The 23,198-nt window shown below is 43.1% G+C and overlaps 1 protein-coding gene across 3 annotated transcripts in view; it reads left to right on the top strand.

The window, feature by feature from the left end:
• Positions 1 to 23,198, top strand: part of LOC116979988 (multiple epidermal growth factor-like domains protein 6) — a 322,278-nt gene that overhangs the window by 20,701 nt on the left and 278,379 nt on the right. For all 3 annotated transcript variants that reach the window (XM_033032015.1, XM_033032016.1, XM_033032014.1), the window contains exon 4: positions 4,848 to 4,952. In XM_033032015.1, the coding sequence (XP_032887906.1) occupies positions 4,848 to 4,952 (105 nt within the window). The remainder of the gene's footprint in view (positions 1 to 4,847; positions 4,953 to 23,198) is intronic.

Here is a 23,198-nt window from a genome sequence, read left to right as displayed (position 1 = left end):
AAAAAAAAATGTAAAATTGTCCCTAGTGTGTGTAGGGTAGTGTTAATGTGCGGGGATCACAGATTGGCGCAGCCTTGGTGGGCTGAAGTGCCTGTTTCCGCACAGTATCTCTAAACTAAACTAAGGACAAGCCCAAGAGTTAAGGTGCTAAATTGGGGCAAAGCCAATTTTGGAGTTATTAAGTAGGAACATCCTGAGGTTGACCGGGAGAGTTTGTTTTAGGTAAGAGGATGTGAGGCAAGTGGGAGGCTATCAAACGTGAGAAAGAAAGAGTAGAGGGGTAGCGTGTTCCTGCTAGGATTCAAGGCAAGGCTAGCAGGTTTACCCTAGTTGATGAGAGATATTGAGGTTCTGGTCAGAAAAAATGAGGAGATATATGTCATGTGTAGGCAGTTGGGATCAAGCAAATATCTCCATGAGTATAAGAAGTGTAGGAGGACACATAAGAAGGCAGGCAGGAGCCCAAAAAGAGGACATGAAATGGATCTGGAAAGCAGGATAAAAATCCTAAGACATTCTATGGCTATGTTTAAAGGGTGGCTTGAGAATGTCCTCAAAGAATCAGCATGCCCTTTGTTTGTATCGAGCCACAAGGGATGGGGAAAGACATTAAATGAATACTTATCATCTGCTTTTACTGAGGAGAAGATTATGGAAGTTAAGGAATTGAGGCAAAGGTGTTGTGATGTCTTAGATTATATATGTTACCAAACAGGAGGTGGTTTTAAAGTGCATTAAAGTGGCCAATTCCCCAAGACCTGACTGATCTGTGACTAGTGGAGTGCTGCATGGGTCAGTGCTGGGTCCACTGTTGTTTGTTATCCACATGAACTATTTGGATGACAATGTAGTTAACATTGTTAGTAAATTTACAGGTAACATCAAAATTGGTGATATTATGGACACTGATTAAGGATATTTAAAGGGGCTGTCCCAGTGCAGCGACGTAATCCGCAAGTTCAGAAGAGTTTGCCCTCGACATACTCGCAGCATGGTCAACACGAGGTCCTAGGAGGTCTTTGTAAAGGGCCTGTCCCACTTTCACAACCTAATTCACGACCTCTGCCGTGGTTGCCTTGACTAATACTCGCAGCATGGTCGTCACGAGGTTGTAGGAGGTCGTAGGTTAGGTCATAGCAGGCCGTGATGCTAGTCGTAGGTACTCGTGCCATCAAGTAGGTCGGGGCGTTATTTCTAGCCTAATGAAAAATGTCCACGAGTAAAAAAGGTTGTGAATTAGGTTGTGAAAGTGGGACAGGCCCTCAACTCTCCTTCAGAGAGTAGTCCCCCCCCTCCCCCCCCCGTACTCGAGGCCTCAGCTAGTATATTTTTCAACATGCTGAAAAATGCCCGCGAGTTTAAAAAAAAAAGGTTGCCATGGAAAAAATTGATTTTTTTTTTTTATTCGTAGGTTTAGTCGGCATGTTATTTGTAGGTAATCGAGGGTAGTCGAAGGTAGTCGTAGATAGTCTTCAACATAGTCGAAGGGAGGTCGAAGGAGATCGAAGGAGGTTGTCTTTAATCTCCACTATTCGGTGTTCATTTTTCCCGAAGGTAGTTGAAGCTGGTCTTCAATATAGTCGAAGGAGGTCGAAGGAGGTCGAAGGAGGTCTTCTACATAGTCGACGAGGGTCTTCAACATGACACTTTTTCAAACTCTCCTAAACGCTTCTGAACTCGCGGATTAGGTCGCCGCAGTGGGACAGCCCCTTTAGGTTTACGACAGGATCTAGCGCAGTTGGGAAGGTGGGCCAAAGAATGACAACTGGAATTTAATTCTGACATGTGTGAGGAGTTGCACTTTGGTGTGTCAAGCCAGGGCTAGACTTGCACCCTCAATGGTAGAGCCCTGGAAAGCGTTGCGGAACAGAGTATAGGCGGATGGTTCCCTGGAGGTATATCGTTGTGGGCAATGTGATGTCGCAGACCTTTGTTACACTTGCCTTCATTGGGACGTTGTATTGAGTACAAGAGTTGATACTTTATGATGTGCTGTATTGGAACAATATCCTTTAATGAAAATCAAAACAATTGCGAATGCTGGAAATCTGAAATAAAAACATAACATGCCGAAAGCATTCATTAGGTCAGACAGTTGCTGGAAAAAAAGAGAAAGAGTTAACATGTCGGTTATAGGCCAAGCTGATGTTTTTCTTCTCACTGAGCCCATCTGATTTGACCTGCTAAGTGCTTCCTGCATTTTTCTATTTTATCTCAATATATATTGTCATTTGAGCCTCACTGAGGCTCAAATGACAATAAATGGTATAAATGGTATTGTATATATTAATTCCTGAAATCAGATATTTTTTGCATGTACAGCAGGAATTGAAACCCCTCTCTGAGTTCCTGATTTCAGTTAATGCATTTTGATTTCAGTTAATGTATTCTGATTTCAGGTATAGTATGAGAATCTAACACATTGGCTGCACTTTGATTTTCATTCATAAGACCATGATGTTAAGAATGGAATTGCCCAGTGATGTTCTTTCCTGTTAGTGTTAAAGCAAACTATTAGTATAGAGAATTTACATTGATGTGAGTATAAGGAGTTTGCGTTTACCTCTGGTTGGTAAAATGGCGATGGGGATTACAAAACATGAATTTATAAACCAGGAGCTAGAGGAAGCCACTTGGTGCTTCAAGTTTACTCCATGACTTAATAAGGTCATATTCGTTCTGTATGTGCTCTCAACTCTACACTCTCTTCTATTCACAGTAAACATTCACCTCTTTGCATATCGAGAGACCATCTACCTCTGCTTTAGAAATATTTCACACACTTTGGGAAAGGAAGTTCCAAATGTTTGTGACCCTCTGAGAAATGACCTAATTTCTTCTTTGGAAGAAACGACCCTGGATTTGTCCATAATTACTCCAGAGTTCTCTATTCTCCCATAAATATAAACATACTGCCCACATCTGCTCTGTTAAGGATCTAGTATGTTCCTGTTGATTCCCTTTTCACTCTGTTAAATTGCAGCAGACACAGCCTACCTTCTCCAAACTTTCTTCATAAACCAGCCCACCCGTTGCAAGTGTTGGTAAAATTCTGAACTGCTTCCAGCACATTATCATCCATCATTAACATGGGAGACCATTATTACACACAGCACACCAGATGTGGTCTCACAATTACTTAGTACATTTGAAGCATGATCTCACTACTTTTATATTCAATTCCTCTTGCAATAAATAACATCTTGGTAGTTTTCTCAATTACTTGCTTCACCTGCATATTAGCCTTTTTGAAGTCACGTTAACACAGGGGTATCTATATTTTATTGCATCTCAGAGCCCTGCAATCTCTCACCATGTAGATGATATGCTCTTTTTACATTTCCTGCCAAAGTAAACATTTTAATATTTTTCCATATTATTCTTCATTTGCTAGTTCTTTGCTAGTTCACTTAACCTATCTAAATCATTTTATGGGCTGCGTGTGTCATTTTTACTACTCAATTTGCTCTTCTGTCTTTTTATCAATTACAACTTTAGCAACCATACCTTCAGTCCAATCATATTTTTTAAATTGTAGTAAATTGAGGGCCCAGCATTGATCCCAGTACCACAACACTTATTTCATCGTGCCAGCCAGAAAAAAAAGAGTCATTTATGCCTATCCTCAGTTACGATACGATAGAACTTTATTTATTCCAGGAAGAAAATTAATCTGCCAACAGTCATAAAACATAAGATACTTGAAACATGAAATTAAAGTGACGAGTGGAAAGGATTGGGGATGTGCAGAGATTTGGGGGGGGGGGGGGGGGGGTTGTGGGGAGGTGTCAGTCTACCCCACAACAGAAGGGGGAGGAGTTGTGCAGTTCGATAGTCTCAGGGAAGAAGGATCTGTGGTGTTTTGTACTGCATCTTGGTTGAACCAGTCTGTTGCTGAAGGTACTCCTCAGGTTCACTAGTGTGTCATGTTTCCTATTAGTTTCCTATTAGTTTGTACATGTCATCACCACCCTGAAATCTACCCTGAAGTCTACAGCCCGAAAAAGGGTCGCGATCTGAAACGTCACCCATTCCTTCTCTCTAGAGATGCTGCCTGTCCCACTGTTACTCCAGCATGTTGTGTCATATTGGGTTAATTTTGCATAATAGTCTTTGATGTGCCACCCTTTATGCCTTCTCTCTGTTCTGTTAGACTGGCAATCATCTACCCATAATAATGTATTACCTCTGACACAATGATTTTTTATTTTCCAAAATGCATGTGATGCAGCAACTTATCTGTGCTTTCTGAAATCTAAAATAATACATACATTAGTTTTGCTTAATCCACAGTGCATGTCACTTCTTCAAAGGAATGCAATAAATTGGTCAAAACATGATTTTCCTTTCACGGAGCCCTGCTGACTTTACCTGATCACATTATATTCTTCGAACTGCTATAAGATCTTTAATAATAACATCCAATATTATCATTAAGATAGGTGTTAAGCCAATTGGCCTCTAATTTCCTGACCCTTTTGCTTTTAGAATAAAGGAGTTAAATTCCCCATTTTAAAATCTAATCTAAACCTTCCCTGAATCTGAGAAATGTTGCAATTCTAATGTTAATGCATCTCACTTCTTCCCAGCTGTCAGTATCAAGTCCGTAAGGATTCAACAACCTATCATTCCAGCAACTCCAACAATTGTTTGGGACCAGTGTGCTGGTGATTGCCATTTTCCTGAGTATTCCCCTCGCTGCTTCTTAGTTTACAAATCTTTTCCATTTCCCTGCACAAGCATACCTAGAAAGTATATAATAAAAGTAGAAGGTATTTTCTTCAGAAGCAAGAATGCCTCAAAAATATTCCGCCGTTTTAAAGGGATTGTTATGTTTGTTTCCCCAGCGATGTGCACGATCGGCGCTTGTTTCAATGGAGGCAAATGTACTGAAGGCATCTCCCAAGTGTGTCACTGTCCCGAAGGATTCCAGGGTCCGCGCTGTCAGTACGGTAAGATCTTCCAAAATGGATTCCTTTTCGCACTTATTAAACAGTGTGTTCATGTATGAAGCAGTCTGTTTCAGAGAATGGTTTGGAGGTATCTGGGCATATGACTCCTGCTGAATAAATGATTTTGTAGTCAATTCATTCAGAAGGTAGTGTTGAATTAAAGAGTAAAGTAACCAAAGCTACATTTGTTTTCCAGAGAAGTGCGTTAAGAGAATAAATTGCTATCAATATTACATACAAAATAAAATTTCAATCTCTTACAGCTGCATGCTTATTAAAATTGATTGACTGGAGAAATTGCTGGCTCAACTCCATTCTGGCATAAGGTGGTCCTTATTAAATGGATTTTAATTGTAAGCAGTGCAAGTCATGTAGATTGGGTGCATGTGGGGACCCTGCCTGTTGTGTGTGATAATTGGTGAACTATATGAAAAATATTATTTCCTCATTAAACGTGATTGTTTGGAAGTTGATCCATTCAAACTGCCCTTACTCGTATGGGATTTAAACTGAATGACATGGTTTTCGTTCTGCGTAAATTCCTCCTTGTAATTCCTCAAAAACAGAGTGTATAAGAGTGTAACAATAGCTAATGAGGAAATGGTTATAGTAAAAATGGAATCAATATGCAAACTTTGTCCCTGTGTACAGATAAACCTTTTTTTGCGTTGGGCACTGTTTATCAAAGAGAACTTGATTTTGCAGGATGTAGTTTTGCTAAAGCTCTCTGAGTTGTCCCATGTTGATGTAGATTGATAGCTGGGAATTTTCTTAGAGTGTCTTTTTCTCTGCTGCCATATCTCCTTTCAATGCAAAACCTATTTCTCAATCTGTAACTGGGCTTACACCCAGATCAGGTAAAATTAATACAATGGAGTGGGAAAACAACTTTGAAGAAATTCCCCACAAATTTTATATGTGGTTGATTTGGGAACATGTTGTCAGATGGTATGAATTTGGTGCATTCATCTCTTCATATTAGCTGTAAGAGAGTTAACGGCACATTGTTGAAAATAGATTTGGGAGGAATTTTTGGGAGGAATGTTCCTGTTTTTGCTCTCATATCTTCAAAGATAATGCAGTGGAAAACTGCATCATGATTAAACTCCCCCGACAATTTTGCAACAAAAAAGCTGGAGCAGCTTAAAAATGTTTGTTTTGATTTATTCATGTAATTTGGGCTTCCTGCTAAGTGGGTTGCTCAGGTATTTCTGAATAGAGTTGAGGAAGTGTGATAGAGATCTGGAAAACAAAACGTGTGGTTGGAGCTTCGAAAAGATGGAGCTGCGCAACCTCAAAGGTATGTGGATCGAAATAACTATCCAGGATTCACTTAAAAAACTGCAAAAAGTCTGATAGAAAATTGCTCTGCCTACCTCATGAATTCTCTCATCCAACAAGTTTGTAATCTTCCACCTTTGTCTTCCTGAGCAATTTCCTTTAAAACTTTAAATGATAAGAGAAAGATGTAAAAAAATACTATGGCTATCAGAATAAAGCTTTCAGCTCCACAGAGTCTTTATACTGTCCATTCAGTATACCATTCTTTACACTATCATTGTTTTATACTATATTTAAGAGGTATGTAGAGGCAATGGAGTAAGTATGAAAGCAGAACTAAAAAGAAGGTGCAAGTTTGTTGCTGAAGCTGCACTCGAAGTCTTGCAGGTTTAGGTGAAACCTGCTATAGCAAAGGTTGTATAGACAGGGCCTCTTTTATCTGGAATGAGGAGTTACCTCAGAGGTCATATGATATTGTATGAGGGCTTGCCAGGGAGGGAATAGGAGGCAGCATGAAGGCCTTGGTTAGTTGCAGTGGGCCACATATGCCAAACGGCAGACTCCTGAAGCAGGAACTTTGTTTTGGACTCTATCATGAGAAAAGCTCTTAGGTGGTCAGAGAAAAGGTCTCACGGATGTGCTCAAAGGTTCCTTGAAGAACTGCATCATCCCCATTGACTCCTGGGAATCTGTGGCCCGTGACGGTTTACATTGGAGGAGTAGCAATTTGGGATGTTATTGCGAATCTCAAGGACTTGTATCAAAAGCACATAGAAACATAGAAACATAGAAAGTAGGTGCGAGAGTAGACCACCAGGTCCGTCGAGCCCGCACCGCCATTCGCTCATGGCTGAACACTAAACAGACACACTTACCCACAAACAGTAGACACAAGACACAGAACACAAGACACTACCCTCCCCTTTATACCGCTATCACCCCTCTCCACCCCAAGAACCTCGTGATCTCCTGGGGGAGGCAAAAAACCGGATAAAAACCCAGGTCCAATTCGGGAAAAAAATCCGGGAAATTCCTCTCCGACCCCAATCCAGGCGATCGACACTTGTCCAGGAGATCACTCAGGTCTTACTATACTAACCATACCTAGGTCCATATCCCTGCCCTCTCCCCGTAGCCCCTTATCCCCTTGGCAGCTAAAAAAACATCTATTTTAGTCTTAAATATATTTAAAGTTTCTGCTTCCACTGCTCCCTGGGGCAGTGAATTCCATAAATTAACCACCCTCTGGGTGAAGAAGTTCTTCCTCATCTCAGTTTTAAAAGAGCCCCCCCTTATTCTGCAACTATGTCCCCTAGTTCTAGTTTCCCCGATCATTGGGAACATCCTCGGTGCATCCACCCGATCAAGGCCCCTCACGATCTTATATGTTTCAATGAGATCGCCTCTCATTCTTCTAAACTCCAAAGAGTAGAGTTCCAGCCTACTTAACCTTTCCTCATATGTCAATCCCCTCATTGCAGGAATTAATCTTGTAAACCTTCGCTGCACTGCCTCCAGGGCTAGTACATCCTTTCTTAAGTATGGACCCCAGAACTGTACACAGTATTCCAAATGTGGTCTCACTAATACTGTGTACAGCTGCAGCAAGACCTCCGTGTTTTTATACTCAATCCCCCTAGCAATAAAGGCCAAAACTCCATTGGCCTTCCTGATTGCTTGCTGCACCTGCATACTAACTTTTAGTGATTCATGTACTAATACCCCTAGATCCCTTTGCGTTGCATTACAACGCAGCTCCTCCTCATTTAGAAAATAACTTGCCCTATCATTTTTTTTCCCAAAGTGAATGACTTCACATTTATTAGTATTAAATTTCATCTGCCAAGTTGTTGCCCACTCACCTAGCTTATCTATATCCTTTTGCAGACTCTTCCTATCCTCCTCATCCCCTACTTTTCCTCCCATTTTTGTATCGTCCGCAAATTTTGATATATTACACTTGGTTCCCTCCTCCAAATCATTTATATAAATTGTGAACAACTGAGGTCCCAGCACCGACCCTTGTGGAACCCCGCTAGTTACCGGTTGCCATCCCGAGTATGAACCATTTATCCCCACTCTCTGCTTCCTATTTGTTAGCCAATCCTCTACCCATGCTAATATATTACCCCCAATCCCATAATTTTTTATTTTTAGCAATAGTCTCTTATGTGGCACCTTGTCAAAAGCCTTTTGGAAGTCCAAGTATACCACATCCACCGGTTCCCCTTTATCCACCCGGGTTGTTACTTCCTCAAAGAATTCGAGCAGATTCGTTAAACAGGACTTCCCCTTCACAAAACCATGCTGGTTCTGTCCGATGAAGTCATGTTTATCCAAGTGCCCCGTTAGTGTTTCTTTAATAATTGTCTCTAACATTTTACCCACCACCGATGTTAGACTAACCGGTCTATAGTTACCCGCCTTCTGTTTACTTCCTTTTTTAAATATAGGTGTTACATTGGCCATTTTCCAATCCACTGGGACCGTTCCTGCCTCCAGGGAGTTTTGGAAAATTATCACCAATGCATCCACAATCCCCACCGCTATCTCCCTCAAGACCCTTGGATGTAATCCATCAGGCCCAGGGGATTTATCCTCCTTCAGTCTCATTAATTTCCCTAATACCACCTCCTTGGTGATCTTAATAGTATTTAGCTCCTCCATTCCTTCCGCCCCCTGTTTATCCAGCGTTGGAATATTTTTTGTGTCTTCTATGGTGAAGACTGATACAAAATACTCGTTTAATGCCTTTGCCATTTCCATGTTCCCCACCAACAACTCTCCAGTCTCACCCTCCAATGGACCAACGTTCACCTTAGCCACCCTTTTTCTTTTTATATAGCTATAAAAACTCTTACCATTAGTTTTTATGTTGTTCGCTAAATTCCTTTCATAGTCTATTTTCCCCGTCTTAATTAATCTCTTAGTTATTTTTTGCTGACCTTTAAATGCTTCCCAATCCTCTACCCTCCCACTATCTCTGGCTACCTTATATGCCCTTGCCTTCAGCCGAATACTATCCTTTATAGTTTTACTGAGCCATGGCTGACTGTTCTTACCCTTACCCCTTTTTTTCTTCATAGGAATAAATTTTTCTTGAAGGTTATACAGTAGACCCTTAAACGTACACCACTGCTCATGTACCGTCTTATTCTTGAGTCTGCTATCCCAGTCAACTTTGATCAGCTCAGTCCTCATACCTTCATAATCCCCCTTATTTAGACTAAGCACCCTAGCCTGAGTTTCAACCTGCTCCCCTTCTATATGAATATGGAATTCGACCATATTGTGGTCACTTGTTCCCAACGAGTCCCTAACTATGGCATTTTTAATTAATCCTGCTTCATTACACAGGACCAGATCCAAGATTGCCTCCCCCCTTGTTGGTTCTGTGACATACTGTTCTAGGAACCCGTCTCTAATACATTCTATAAACTCTTCCTCTAGTCTACCCTGCCCAGTTTGGTTTGCCCAATTAATATGAAAATTGAAGTCCCCCATGATTACAGCAGTTCCCTTTTTACATGCGTCAACTATTTGCAGATTTATGTTCTGACTAACAGCGTCACAGCTGTTTGGAGGTCTATAAATTACACCCACTAGTGTTTTTTTCCCCTTGTTATTCTCTATCTGTACCCAAGCTGTTTCACTATCCTGATCCTTCAACGCAATATCCTTCCTCTCTATTGCCGTTATTCGCTCCCTTATTAAAAGGGCCACCCCTCCTCCCTTTCTTTCCTGTCTATCTTTCCTAATTGTCGAGTACCCCTCTATATTTAACTCCCAGTCCTGATCCCCTTGCAGCCATGTCTCCGTAATGGCCACGATATCATAACTATATATACTTAATTGCACCGTTAATTCATTTATCTTATTACGAATACTCCGTGCATTTAGATAAAGCACTTTCAGATGATTTTTACTACCCTTCCTTTCCGTTTTTGCCCCTTTTACATCTAGAGCTTTATCTTCACACATTCTGTCTCCTGTCACATTTTGACTTTCCGCTTCCCCACTGATACCCTGCTCTATTTCCTCTACCCCTGCCGTTATTACCCCCCTTGATACCTCCCCCCCGCTACTTAGTTTAAAGACCTCTCTACTGGCCTAGTTATATGATTTGCCAGGACCCCAGTCCCAGCACCGTTCAGGTGAAGTCCGTCCTTACAGAACAGATCCCCCCTGTCCCAGTACTGGTGCCAGTGGCCCAAGAAACCAAACCCATTATTCCCACACCAGTCTTTGAGCCACGCATTCAGCTTTTTAATTTTACGTACCCTCGCCGATTTGGCCCGTGGCTCAGGTAGCAATCCGGAGATCAGTACCCTCGAGGTTCTGCTTTTTAATTTATTCCCTAACTGCTCAAACTCCTTCAGCAGATCCTCCTTCCTCGTCCTTCCTATGTCATTGGTCCCCACATGGACCACGACCACTGGATCCTCCCCCTCCCTCTGCAAATTTCTCTCCAGCATCGCAGAGATATCCTTAACCCTAGCACCGGGTAGGCAACACAGCCTTCGGGACATGTTCTGCTGGCCGCAGAGAACCTTATCTACCCCCCGAATAATACTATCCCCTATCACTACGGCCTTTCTTCTAACTCCCCCCTCTTGAATGGCCCCCTGATCCACGGTGCTGCAGCCAGGTTGCTCATCCCTCCCACAGCCCCTGATCCCGTCCTTACATTGAGTAAAAGCCTCGGTCATGCTCGTCAGGGACAAGGGCTGTGGCTCCTGCCACATCTCCTCCTGGTTCCCCCTACCTGCCTCGCTTATGGCCACACCTTCCTTTCCTTGCTCACTGCCTACTGAATTAGTTAAACTGGTCGGTGTGACCATCCCCTGGCACAAAACATCCAGGTAATACTCCCCCTCCCTGATGTACCGCAGCGTATGAAGTTGGGTCTCCAGCTCATCAATGCGGAGCTGGAGTTCCTCTAGCCTCAAACACTTACTGCAGCTGTAGGGATCTTCTACATCAATGGTGTCGACAAATTCCCACATCTCGCAGTATTGGCACATCTCCTGACCGCCCATCTTATATAAGTAATTAACTGGTCCTATTTAAGAATCCCCTACTGTATTGATACACCCCTTATTTATATAATCCTACCTCCTATAAAACATAGAAGTCTTGTGTAAGCAGCAGAATGAAAGCATCACTTCACAAACTACCCATCTGCTGCCCCAGCAGTGGAAATAAGTGTCTTTACAGTGTGGCTATCAGTGGCTTTAGTCAATTGTGGATAAGTCTGCTGTTTCTGCATTAGTCATATGTGGGGGAATATTGTTGTCCTTTGGGATTGTCTAAGAAGGTGAAGGAGAAAGAAGATGAAGACAGATGTCAGTTGGTGAGGTCGCCCCTGTTTAGTTTAGATTGGAGATACAGCATGGAAACAGACCCTTTGGCCCATCAAATTCATGCATCAATCACCCATACACACTAGTTCTAAGATTACATTTTCCCATCCACTCCCATATACACTAGGAGCAATTTACAGAGGCTAATTAACCTACAAATCTGCACGTCTTTGGGATGTGAGGAAACTGAAAGTTCCAGAGGAAACCAGCACGGCTCGGACTTTATTCCTTGAAGCAGGAGACCGAGGAATGATCTTATGGAGGTGTATAAAATCACAAGGGGAATAGATGGGGATGAATGTGTAATATTTTTCCTTTTCCCAGGATAGGAGAATTACGAACCAGAGGGTTCAAGGTGAGGTGGAAAGATTTAATTGGAACCAGAAGGGCAATGTTTTCACACAGAAGGTGGTGGTATATGGGACAAGAGGATGGAGTTGAGGAAGGCACAATAGCTACATTTAAAAAGGCATTTGGACAAGTATATGGACAGGAAAAGTTTAGAGGGATACAGGCCAAAGGCGGGGAAATGGAACTAATTTTGATGGGGCTTCCTTGGTTGCCCTGGGCAAATTGTGCCGAAGGGCGTATTTTTATGCTGTATGACTCTATGACACTATAAGATCTAGGTATGAATAGGTCCAAAGGAATTGTGCTTGAAACTTCCTGAAGAAAGAATGTGCTAAGAATATAGAAGTTTATTATTTGAAGTTGGTGCCGTGAATAACAGCACCACTGGGGTAAAGGAGGGATAGAATAAGAAGGGTATGTTATTGGAATTAAATCTTGTAGAATGGAACAGAGCCTTCTGTGGGCCTTAATCTGTGGAAGGTTGACTGGTCTCTAGTTAACACTTTCTGTCCTCTCCACATGTTTTGCTTCAGACCTGTGATTTTCAAATGTCTGTTGCAATGGCAAGATAAATAAATATTGAAGTGTATTTAGTTTTCAAGGCATCCTGTTCAATGGCCCAGGTTTAACCTGCACTGCTGGAAATGTGAAGAATTCCTTTGATATTAAATGGAAATTTAGAGACAGTTAAGGGTGAAAAATGGTTGTATAGCAGCACAGTTGTTGTGTGATGGGTTGAAAGAATTATGTATGTAAATGATTTTCTGCTCCACATTATGTCGGACTTTGAACATGTATGTCATAGACTATTGTCATGCCATTTGGGAGATTTGTGGACCAAGTTCATTATAGAGACTAAAATTAATTACTAACCACTTGCATGCAACTTTGAATGGACTGCAACAGCAAACATCAGCTACTTGGATTCATGTAGCATCCCTAATAGGGTAAAATATTACAAGAAATGTAATGAAATGCTACCAAACTGAACTTGGCCCTGTGCCAAATGAACAGAAATGAACTGTAAATGTGGGTTTACACCGGTCTGAAGAAGAGTCTCGACCCGAATGGTCACCTGCAGAGATGCTGCCTGATCCACTGAGTTACTCAGTTACTCAGCATTTTGTGTCCATGAACAGAAATGGGGGATGGGTGACTATAAAGCTTTGTCAGAAAGGTCGCTTTAAAGGAGCATCTTGAAGGAAGAGAGAAAGACAACAGAGATACAAAGTGAAAGAAGAGAGACAGGACTCCAAGGTAAAGGTGCAGGAGCAGGTTAGATTTATTTTGCAGATGGCTCTTTGGATGTGACTGCACAGTGAGAACTGAACTAAAAAAGCACAAATTGAAAACAGACAAGGAAACCGGCCAATGGTGCTGGCCTGTATATTCCTAGTAATACTTAGGTGAGGGAGGAATAAAATCTATACAGTTTTGGACCGTTTCTTGCGAACTAGTGGTGGTCCCAAAGCATTGGCACAATTTTACTTTAACTAGTTTTAAATGGAGACTGCAAGTAGCAATCCAGTGAGAAATAAAAGGACCTCAGTCAAGGTGAATCTTTTGGCCTTGGCCAATTTGGCCTACAAGCCATGCCAGACCCATTCTAAGTGGCTGCCTCTTGAATATCCTCTCAAATTGCCCAGCAAGCCACTCTATTCAAGTAGAACATGGGATGGACAATAAATGGTGGCCTGTCCAGTGATGTCCAGATCCTACAAGATGCATAAATTAACTGTTCAGGATTTCCATTGAAAGCAATGGGCAGCACAGTGGTAGAGTTGTTGCTAGAGAGACCTGGGTTTGATCCTGATTATGGGTGCTGACTGTACGTTCTCCCTGTGGCCGCGTGGGTTTCCTCCGTGTGCTCCGGTTTCCTCCCATAGTCCAAAGACGTGCAGGTTTGTGGGTTAATTGGCTTCTGTAAATAGTAAATTGTCCCTAGTGGATAGGATAGTGCTAGTGAATGGGGTGATTGCTGGTCAGCACGGACTCAATGGGCTGTAAGACCTGTTTCCACGCCGTATCTCTAAAGCCGTATCTCGCCGTCGAAAGTCACAAAGAGGAATTATGATGTTGCTTATATGAGAAGCAAACACAATGTTAAGAGCTCAGCATGTCATCAAAGTAGAGAAGGGAGCATGGATGCTCTCAGACCCCAGGGCACATTATCAAGCCTTTTCCATCCTCTCTCAGCTGACACCAATCTGTGCCCTCCATTTACCTTTGGTCTCCCCCCAAATGCAGGCATTCCCTTTGTTTTTCCCATCCCTCCCCCCTTCTCTGTAACTTAAAACATGCACGTTTTCTGTCGTTGACCTGGATGTTAACTTTGTCTCTATCCACTGATGCTACTTAATCTGCTGAATGCTTGCAGCATTTTCTTTCGTGTCCTCTCCATCACTGTACCTGGCTGAAGCATCATGTATGTAAATCACAGGTTGTCATTGCCACAGTTGTAAGATGAGCTGGGTTTGTCAATTGTTTCATCAGTGCAAAGATCTCTTTGCATTTCCATGCTGTACTTCATAAAGTACTAACTAAATTGTCAATTCTTCCTGCTGCTGTGACTATGCCAAAAGTGGAATTATTTATGAATTAAGACTGATAATATCCTACATATGGTTTTATTTGAGTTTAGTTTGTTGCTCTGATTTTCATTGGTTGGTAAAGGGTGAGCAGGATGCGAGGTGACTTAGAATGCAAAAATAACATCAAGGCTCTTGTTTATAGCTACTAATATCTAAACCTTGTTTATATCCATTAACTTAATACTTGCATGCTCCAACAGGGTAGAAACTTTGCCAAATCTGCAGGACATTCTGAGATTGTTCCAGTGTAACCCTTTATTGTTAGACCTCATTTGATCTATTGTGTTCATTTCTTGTTGCTGCATGAAGGGAAGGATGTCCGAGGTTTTGGAGAGGGTGCAAATAGGTTCACCAGGTTGTTGTCTGGATTAGAGAGTATCTCTCTATATATATATATATATATATAAGTAAAAGTCTTCGTCGTGTGCGTGTGCGTCTGTCTCTGTCTCTGTCTCTGTCTCTGTCTCTGTCTCTGTCTCTGTCTCTGTCTCTGTCTCTGTCTCTGTCTCTGTCTCTGTCTCTGTCTCTGTCTCTGTCTCTGTCTCTGTCTCTGTCTCTGTCTCTGTCTCTGTCTCTGTCTCTGTCTCTGTCTCTGTCTCTGTCTCTGTCTCTCCTTAAAACTGTACTCCCCAGGTTCCATCAACATGTCTCCTGTCCAACCAGAGGAGACAATATTCTGGATTTAGTATACACTAATATTACTGAAGCCTACAAAGCCCTCCCCCTCCCCCACCTGGGACAGTCTGACCACCTCTCTCTGTTCCTGCTCCCCAAATACACACCTCTCATCAGACGTGTGAAACCAACCGTGAGGACAGTGAAGGTTTGGCCTGAGGGGGTTGTCTCTGTATTACAGGAACAGTTTCAGCAAACTGCCACTCAGGCCACCTTTGACTCCCAAGTGGACATTAACACATACACCTCATCCGTTTTGGACTATATAAAATTCTGCACCGAAAACATCACTACCCATAAACAAATAAAGACCTTCCCTAATCCGAAGCCGTGGATGAGCAGAGAGGTCAGACTCTTGCTGAAGGCTCGCGATGCCGCTTTTAGAGGGATACAGCTCATCCAGGGTCAACCTGAAAAAGGGAACCAGGAGCGCTAAACTCAAACACAAACGGCAGATCGAGGAGCATTTTCAAAACAACTCCGACCCCAGACGCATGTGGCAAGGCGTCAAGTCCATTGCCGACTACCATAAAGTTAGCACCCCCCCCCCCCCCAGACAACGCCTCCATTCCTGACGAGCTAAACTACTTCTATGCTCGTTTTGACCGGGACAACAAAACACCAGCCATCAAAGCTGCCCCACCCCCGAACGAACAACCCCTCAGTCTCTCCACCTCTGCTGTACAAGGCGCACTGTGCAAGGTGAATGAACACAAAGCTGCCGGCCCCGATGGCATCCCCGGGCGTGTGCTCAGGGCATGTGCTGGACAACTATCCCTGGTCTTAACCGACATCTTCAATCTGTCACTGGCCCAGGGTGTCATCCCTACTTGCCTCAAGACCTCAACCATTGTGCCAGTGCCCAAACAGTCAGCTTCAGGGAGTCTCAACGACTTCCGCTCAGTGGCATTCACCCCTGTCATCGCAAAGTGCTTTGAGCGGCTGATCTTGGCTCACCTCAAAGCCAGCCTCCCCCCCACACTGGACCCCCATCAGTTTGCCTACCGGACCAACAGGTCTACAGAGGACTCCATATCTGCGGCCCTACACTCTGCCCTGACCCACCTGGACAACAACAGCCTTTACTTTCTGAGGAGGCTCAAGAAAGCTCACCTGTCCCCCCAGATCCTGTCCAACTTCTACCGCTGTACCATCGCAAGCATCCTGACCACCTGCTTCACGGTATGGTACAGCAGCTGCACCGCAGCTGACAGGAAGGCACTGCAACGGGTGGTGAAAACCGCTCAGCACATCATCTGTGCCCCGCTCCCTGCCATGGATGCCCTCCACCGAAAACGGTGTCTGAGACGGGCCGGGGAAATCATCTAGGACCCCTCTCACCCTAACCATGGACTATTTGCCCTCCTCCCATCAGGGAGGCGGTACAGGAGCCTCGGGTCTCGCACAAGCAGGCTGAGGAACAGCTTTTTCAACAACACCATTACACTGCTGAACTCCGAGTCCCGTCGCTAGCTATCTCTAGACTCTCCCATTTGTATACAGTTATTGCCTATGTACCAGTTTTAATTCATCCACAGTCCACACATTGTTAACCAGTATTTTTTTTTTTTATTGTATGCTTATTTTGTATTTTTAGTTTTACTTCTACTATCTTGCACTATGACTATGACCAGACGCTAAACTGCATTTAGTTGTAACTATACTCGTATTTGTGCAATGACAATAAAGTTGAATTGAATTGAATTGAATTGAGAACGAGAACCAGGCCGAGTTCCAGGCCCTGGCACTGCTCTATGACCTGGATAGGTCCTGGGGCAGGGAATGGGAGTGCGGGGAGGAGGATGAGGAAAATGAGGAGGAGGGAGATGGGGTGGGGAGTGGGGTGGTAGAGGGAGATGGGGGGGGTTGTGGAGGAGGGAGATGGGGAGGGGTGGAGCAGGGAGATGCCCCCTCCCTATCTACCCTCACTCCTACCCTCTTTCCCCCTCCCTCTCTACCCCCTCCCTCTCTACCCCCCTCCCTCTCTACCCCCCTCCCTCTCCTGACTAAAATTATAAAAAGGTAATTATTAAATATAAATAGTAAAGATTTCCAATTAATTTACTAAATTCGGTATTTATCATTAAATGGTTATTATTTTAATAATCGATCTTAGGAAGGCATAATTCTCCCATGCCTTTCATCCACAGTATGCGTAATACGAGTAACTATGTTCAACTCGCGTGCCGTGGACGCTGCTTCAAGCCTTCACTGACAACAGACAATAAAGGCAGCTGAAATCCTGCCTTTGCACTGTGGACTGCGGGCAAGGTGCTGCACATGCCCACAATCTGGAGACCAATCTGCGCATGCGCGTTTTTTAAAGATTAAAAAAATGTTGACTGACTGCTTACAGGACCGACCTGCGCACGCGTGGTTTTAAGGGGGGGGGGGGGCGGTTTCTGTGCATGGGTGTTTTTGTAACGACTTTTAAAGGTCGACTGACTGCCCAGTGCCAACCCTGAGTAATTACACATGCCACGTGCCTGGTCTAGTTAACTATAAGAATAGGTTAGACAAACTTGGTTAGTTTTCTCTGGAGCGTTAGAGTTTGAGAGGATACCAGACGGAAGTATATAAAATTATGAGAGGCATAGATAGAGTAGGTAGTCAGTCTTTTTTCCCCAGGGTGGAAATGTCAATTGTCAGAGGGCAAAGCTTTAAGGTGAGATGGGGCAGTTTAAAGGAGATTTACAAGGGGTTTTTTTCCCTCCAGAGGGTAGAAGCTTCCAGGAATGCACTTCCTGAGGAGCTAGTGGTAGCAGATATGACAGCAGCATTTAAGGGGGATTTAGATGGGCACATGAACAGGCAGGGAAAGGAGGATTTGGACCACGTGCAGATACATGGGATTATTTAGGATTGATTGATTGATTGATTATTGATTGATTATACCTTTAATAATCCTTTACAGGAAATTACAGTGCCACGACAGCTTCAAGACAAACATAACACCACACATTTCCTCAAATGGCTTCCATACTTAACAAGTTAAAATACAAGTTAAAATACAAGTTAAAATACAATTAATTAAAAAAAAGTGCAGTTATTTATGCGCATTATATAACCTTATAGCAGCTGGTAAACAGGACTTCCTATGTCTCTCAGTTTTGCACATTGGTGCAATCAGCCTCTGACTGAAGATGCTGCTCTTGATCACCTTCAGGGCATGGAGTGGGTGAGTGGGGTTGGTCATTATTGAACCCAGTTTGTTCAGAGGATTGGCATTATAGTCGGCATGGACATGATGGGCTGAAGGGTACTTTCCTCTGTTCAATCAAACACTAATCTACTGTATACCTCTGAAATAACCAGAGAAAAAGGTGCATGAAACGGGAGGGATTTCTGTTCTTTTGCTTTGAATACCTTTGTTTGTTGCTGTTATTAGTGTTGGAGGTTAATAGTGTGGAGAGATTGACTGATGGGGCTTTACATCTGGCTTGGGACAGATACAAAGTTTCATGGCTTGAGCTTCCCTCCAATACTAGGCAGATGGCCTATCATGTGCAGATTTTGCATTGAAGAGATGGGAAGAGTGTTGAAAAGAAGTTTAATATTTAGTATCATTATTAGCTCACTCAGTAGAGCTCACTTAATACTCTAAATGTGCCCTCACCAATATTTTATACAATTGTAACATGACCACCAAACTTCTATACTTTATACTGATGAAGGCCAATAGAAATGTCCTGCCCTGGTTAGATTTCCCAAAATCTACCTGGCCAACTGATCAAGATCCTGGTGCAATTTCAGACAACCATCTTCGCTACCTATAATCACCCACTTTTATCATCTGCAAACTTGCTAATCATGCCTTGTATGTTCTCATCCAAATCATTGATGTAGATGACACACATTAACAGGCCCAGCACCGAACGCTGAGGCACACCACTAGTCACAAACCTCCAGTCTGAAAAAGAACCTTCCACCATCACCGTCTGCTTCCTTCCAAGAAGCCAATTTTGTATCCATTCGGCTGTCTCTGCTAGATCCTGTGCGATCTAACCTTCCAGAGCAATCAACCATGTGTAACCTTGTCAAACGCCTTCCATATATATGTCTACAGTCCTGCTCTCATCAACTTTTGTAGTCACATCTTAAAAAACTCAATCAGGTTCATGAGATACTATCTCCCACATGCAAAACCGTGCTGACTATCCCTAATCAGCTCTGGTCTATCTAAATGCATATACATACTATCCCTCAGAATACTATACAGCAATGTTCTGACCACAGATGTTAGGTTCAAGGTCCTGTAGTTCCCAGGCTTTTCCCTGCAGCACCTTGCAAATAGAGGCACAGCATTTTCCACCCTCCAGTCTCCACCTGTTCTCTTTCTGTACAGTTAAAACATGTCTGAATTCCAACTTTGCTTAGTTGCGATGAAAGGTCACCAACCTGAAATGCTGTTGCTCCTTTGTCTCTGCATAGACGCTGCCTGACCTGCAGAGTATCTTAAGCATGCTCCCTTTTTTATTGATGAAGAAAAATCATATTTTGGAAAACATATCAAATACTGGCCATTCAAATCTGTCTGAGCTGCCAGAAAAAGTTTTACGGTAAAGGGTGTAGAGGATATTGAACAATGTAATAATGAATCCCCTTTATCACTCTGTGCTGAAGAATGTGCATAGTTTTAGTTATTGTCAATGACATGTCAACCAGGCTTTGATGCATTGGACAGAGTTCTGGTTATTATCATTCTTCTGTCTGATTCTATTTCTTACCCATAATCTGGAGGAGACAAGGCAACAAATGTTCTCTCAACAACACATTGGGTTTCTCATAACTGTCATCACTGTATCAATGAATTTAAACAGAGTATTATAGGAATATATCTACAAGGTGGTTATTTTGAAGGTAAGGCAGTCTTTCTTTCAGATATGTAAATATGAGGTGATCACAGGTGGACATCACCCTGAAATGGCAGTGAATGCTGGGTGTGGAAAACTCGGAAATTACTGTTGAGGTGGATCTTCCAACATGTTCACCAAGTAGATTGCTTAGACTAGGCCAGCATTTGGAAACCAGGGCCAGAAGGGTGTTGACAATCAGGATTGAGGATTTCTCCTCAAAGAACCAAGGTCAGATTTTGTTCTTCAACTACTGCTGGAGATAGCAACGAAGGAGAAATGAAACCGCTTGTGCTTTGATCAATGCAGCAGATCTCAGGCAGGGTGGAGTCTTTTCACATTAGTCAAAGTTATTTTTCCATTAATATTTTTATTGAATTATATAGTTAAACCATAGGTCTGATGAATTATGACTCTCAGATGTGATTTTATTTTCTGCATTATTACAATAACATTCCTGTAAAGTGCACTATAACTAGGACTCACTAAAAAATAGAGGCATTACATGAATTCACCAGCATGGAACACTTTGCTGTAATGGTTATGTGGAGTGTTGTAAAAGAGATTTATATGGAAACATGGTGTTTTATATTTAGAATAACATGAGTATTTAGGTATAATTAGTGCTTGTACTGTGACATTGACATTATTTAGAGGAGAGGTAAGAATTGCCTAAATATTTGTGGGTGCATTAATGTTGCTCAATTTTGTATGTGGTTTTGCGTTTCATTTAATTCGCAAGCTATTTTTGGAAGATGATGTGGTTTAAATCACTTTGAAAATATCCAGTGATTTGAAAGTGTGTAAAGGAGATGAAATTGGAGTTATACAGCATAGAAACAGACCCTTTGGTCCAATTCATACATGTAAGCAAAATGGCATTGGTATGGATATTGTCATGTGTACCAAGATGCAGTGAAAAACAACTGATTGCATGCTGTCCAGCCAAATCAAATGATACTCTGCAGGAGTACAATCAAGTACACCACAAGTACACCAGCTGGTTGTAGAAAATACCAAAGAGAAAATTAGCAGTGTGCAGAATCTGGTATTACAACATTATAGTGGTACAGTTGCAGAGGAAAAAGCCCAAGATCTGCAGTGAGGTAGATTGGAAGATCAAGTCTACACTGTGGTTAATGGGAGGTCTGTTCAGTTGAGTGATTATAGTGGGGAATAAACTAATCCTGAAGCTGGTAGTACATGCTTTCTAGATTGTGTATCTTTTCATTGACAGGGGAGGGAAACTCAGAACTGCTGTAGGTTTGGGAACAACAGCAGGAGGAGATTAGCAAGAGATCAGACTGATTGGCTCTAGCCCAAGTGGGAGGAGAGAAGTGAGTCAGAGGGGTGAAAACAGTTGAAAACTGAGGAATTTGGTTTGTAAATTGGTAAATCAGTCAATTTAAGCAAGACTGCTCTTAGGGAGCGGCAGTGAGTGAGCGGCCTTGTGAGTAAAGTGTGAGTCCTTGGCTCGAGAGTCTTCGGCGAGGAGACCACGCAATACGCTTGAGAGGTAGAGACGAAAGAAGGAGATGTCAGGCAAGCTGATTCAGTGCGATGCTTGCAGTATGTGGGAGGTCAAGGACACCGCTGGTGCCTCTGGCTGCTACAAATGCGAGAAGTGCATCCAGGTAGATCTCCTGAAGGACCGTGTTGGGAAACTGGAGAAGCAAGTGGATGACCTCCGGTTCGTCCGAGAAACGGAGTCGTTCCTCGACAAGTCCTACAGTAAGATTGTTACACCTAAGGTACTGGAAGAGAGAAGGTGGGAGACAGTGAGAAAGGGAGGGTAGCATGGAATGCCAACGTCCCCGGGTGTTGTACCTCTTGTGAACAGGTTCACCCACTTAGAAGCTGTCGGGACAGAAGACGTTTTTACACTGAGTGGCGGACTGGCTTGCGATGCGAATAGGGCTGTTGAGCCAAAACCAAAAAGGCCTAAGGCAGGCAACGCCATTGTAGTGGGAGACTCCATTGTGAGAGGTACGGACAGGGGTTTCTGCGGCAACAGACGGGATGCGAGGATGGTGTGCTGCCTTCCTGGTGCCAGGATCCAGGATGTCACGGACAGAATACATAAAATCCTCAAGGGCGAAGGTGAACATCCTGAAGTGGTAGTGCATGTCGGCACAAACGATGTCGGAAAGAAGGGGATGAATATTCTGCAGCGTGACTTTAGAGAGCTCAGAAAAATGCTGAAAAGCAGGACCTCCAGGGTTGTTATCACCGGTTTGCTTCCAGTTCCTCGTACTGGCGAGAGCAGGAACAGGGAGATATGGGACCTGAACGTGTGGCTGAGGAACTGGTACACGGGGCAGGGATTTAGATTCTTAGATCACTGGGATCTGTTTTGGGGTAAGGGGGAACTGTACAAAAGGGATGGATTGCATCTTAACAGGTGTGGGATGAGCATTCTGGCAGGCAGGTTTGCCACTGCTACACGGGTGGTTTTAAACTGAATAAGGGGAGTGGGGTGTCGAATGGGATAGTGGAGGATGGAGTTAAAGGGAAAGGGTTTCTTAAATGTGTGAACGTAGAGACAGAGTGGTGTAAAATGAGGGTAGAAGCAATAGGTAGCAAGGTGAAAAGTAAAAGTGGCAGGCCGGCAAATCCAGGGCAAAAATCAAAACGAGCCACTTTTCAGCATAATAGTATAAGGGGTAAGAGTGTTGTAAAAACAAGCCTGAAGGCTTTGTGTCTCAATGCAAGGAGCATTTGTAATAAGGTGGATGAGTTGAATGTGCAGATAGCTATTAATGACTATGATATAGTTGGGATCACGGAGACATGGCTCCAGGGTGACCAAGGCTGGGAGCTGAACATCCAGGGATATTCAATATTCAGGAGGGATAGACAGAAAGGGAAAGGAGGTGGGGTAGCGTTGCTGGTTAGAGAGCAGATTAACGCAATAGAAAGGAAGGACATTAGCTTTGAGGATGTGGAATCGATATGGGTAGAGCTGCGAAACACTAAGGGGCAGAAAATGCTAGTGGGAGTTGTGTACAGGCCACCTAACAGTAGTAGTGGAGTTGGGGATGGCATCAAACAGGAAATTAGAAATGCATGCAACAAAGGTAAAACAGTTATAATGGGTGACTTCAATCTACATATAGATTGGGTGAATCAAAT

The sequence above is a fragment of the Amblyraja radiata genome, chromosome 13 (assembly GCF_010909765.2).
Source record: "Amblyraja radiata isolate CabotCenter1 chromosome 13, sAmbRad1.1.pri, whole genome shotgun sequence".
NCBI classification, from domain to species: domain Eukaryota; kingdom Metazoa; phylum Chordata; class Chondrichthyes; order Rajiformes; family Rajidae; genus Amblyraja; species Amblyraja radiata.
The sequence above is the reverse complement of the archived record's forward strand: the minus strand, read 5'-3'. Positions and strand labels throughout refer to the sequence as shown.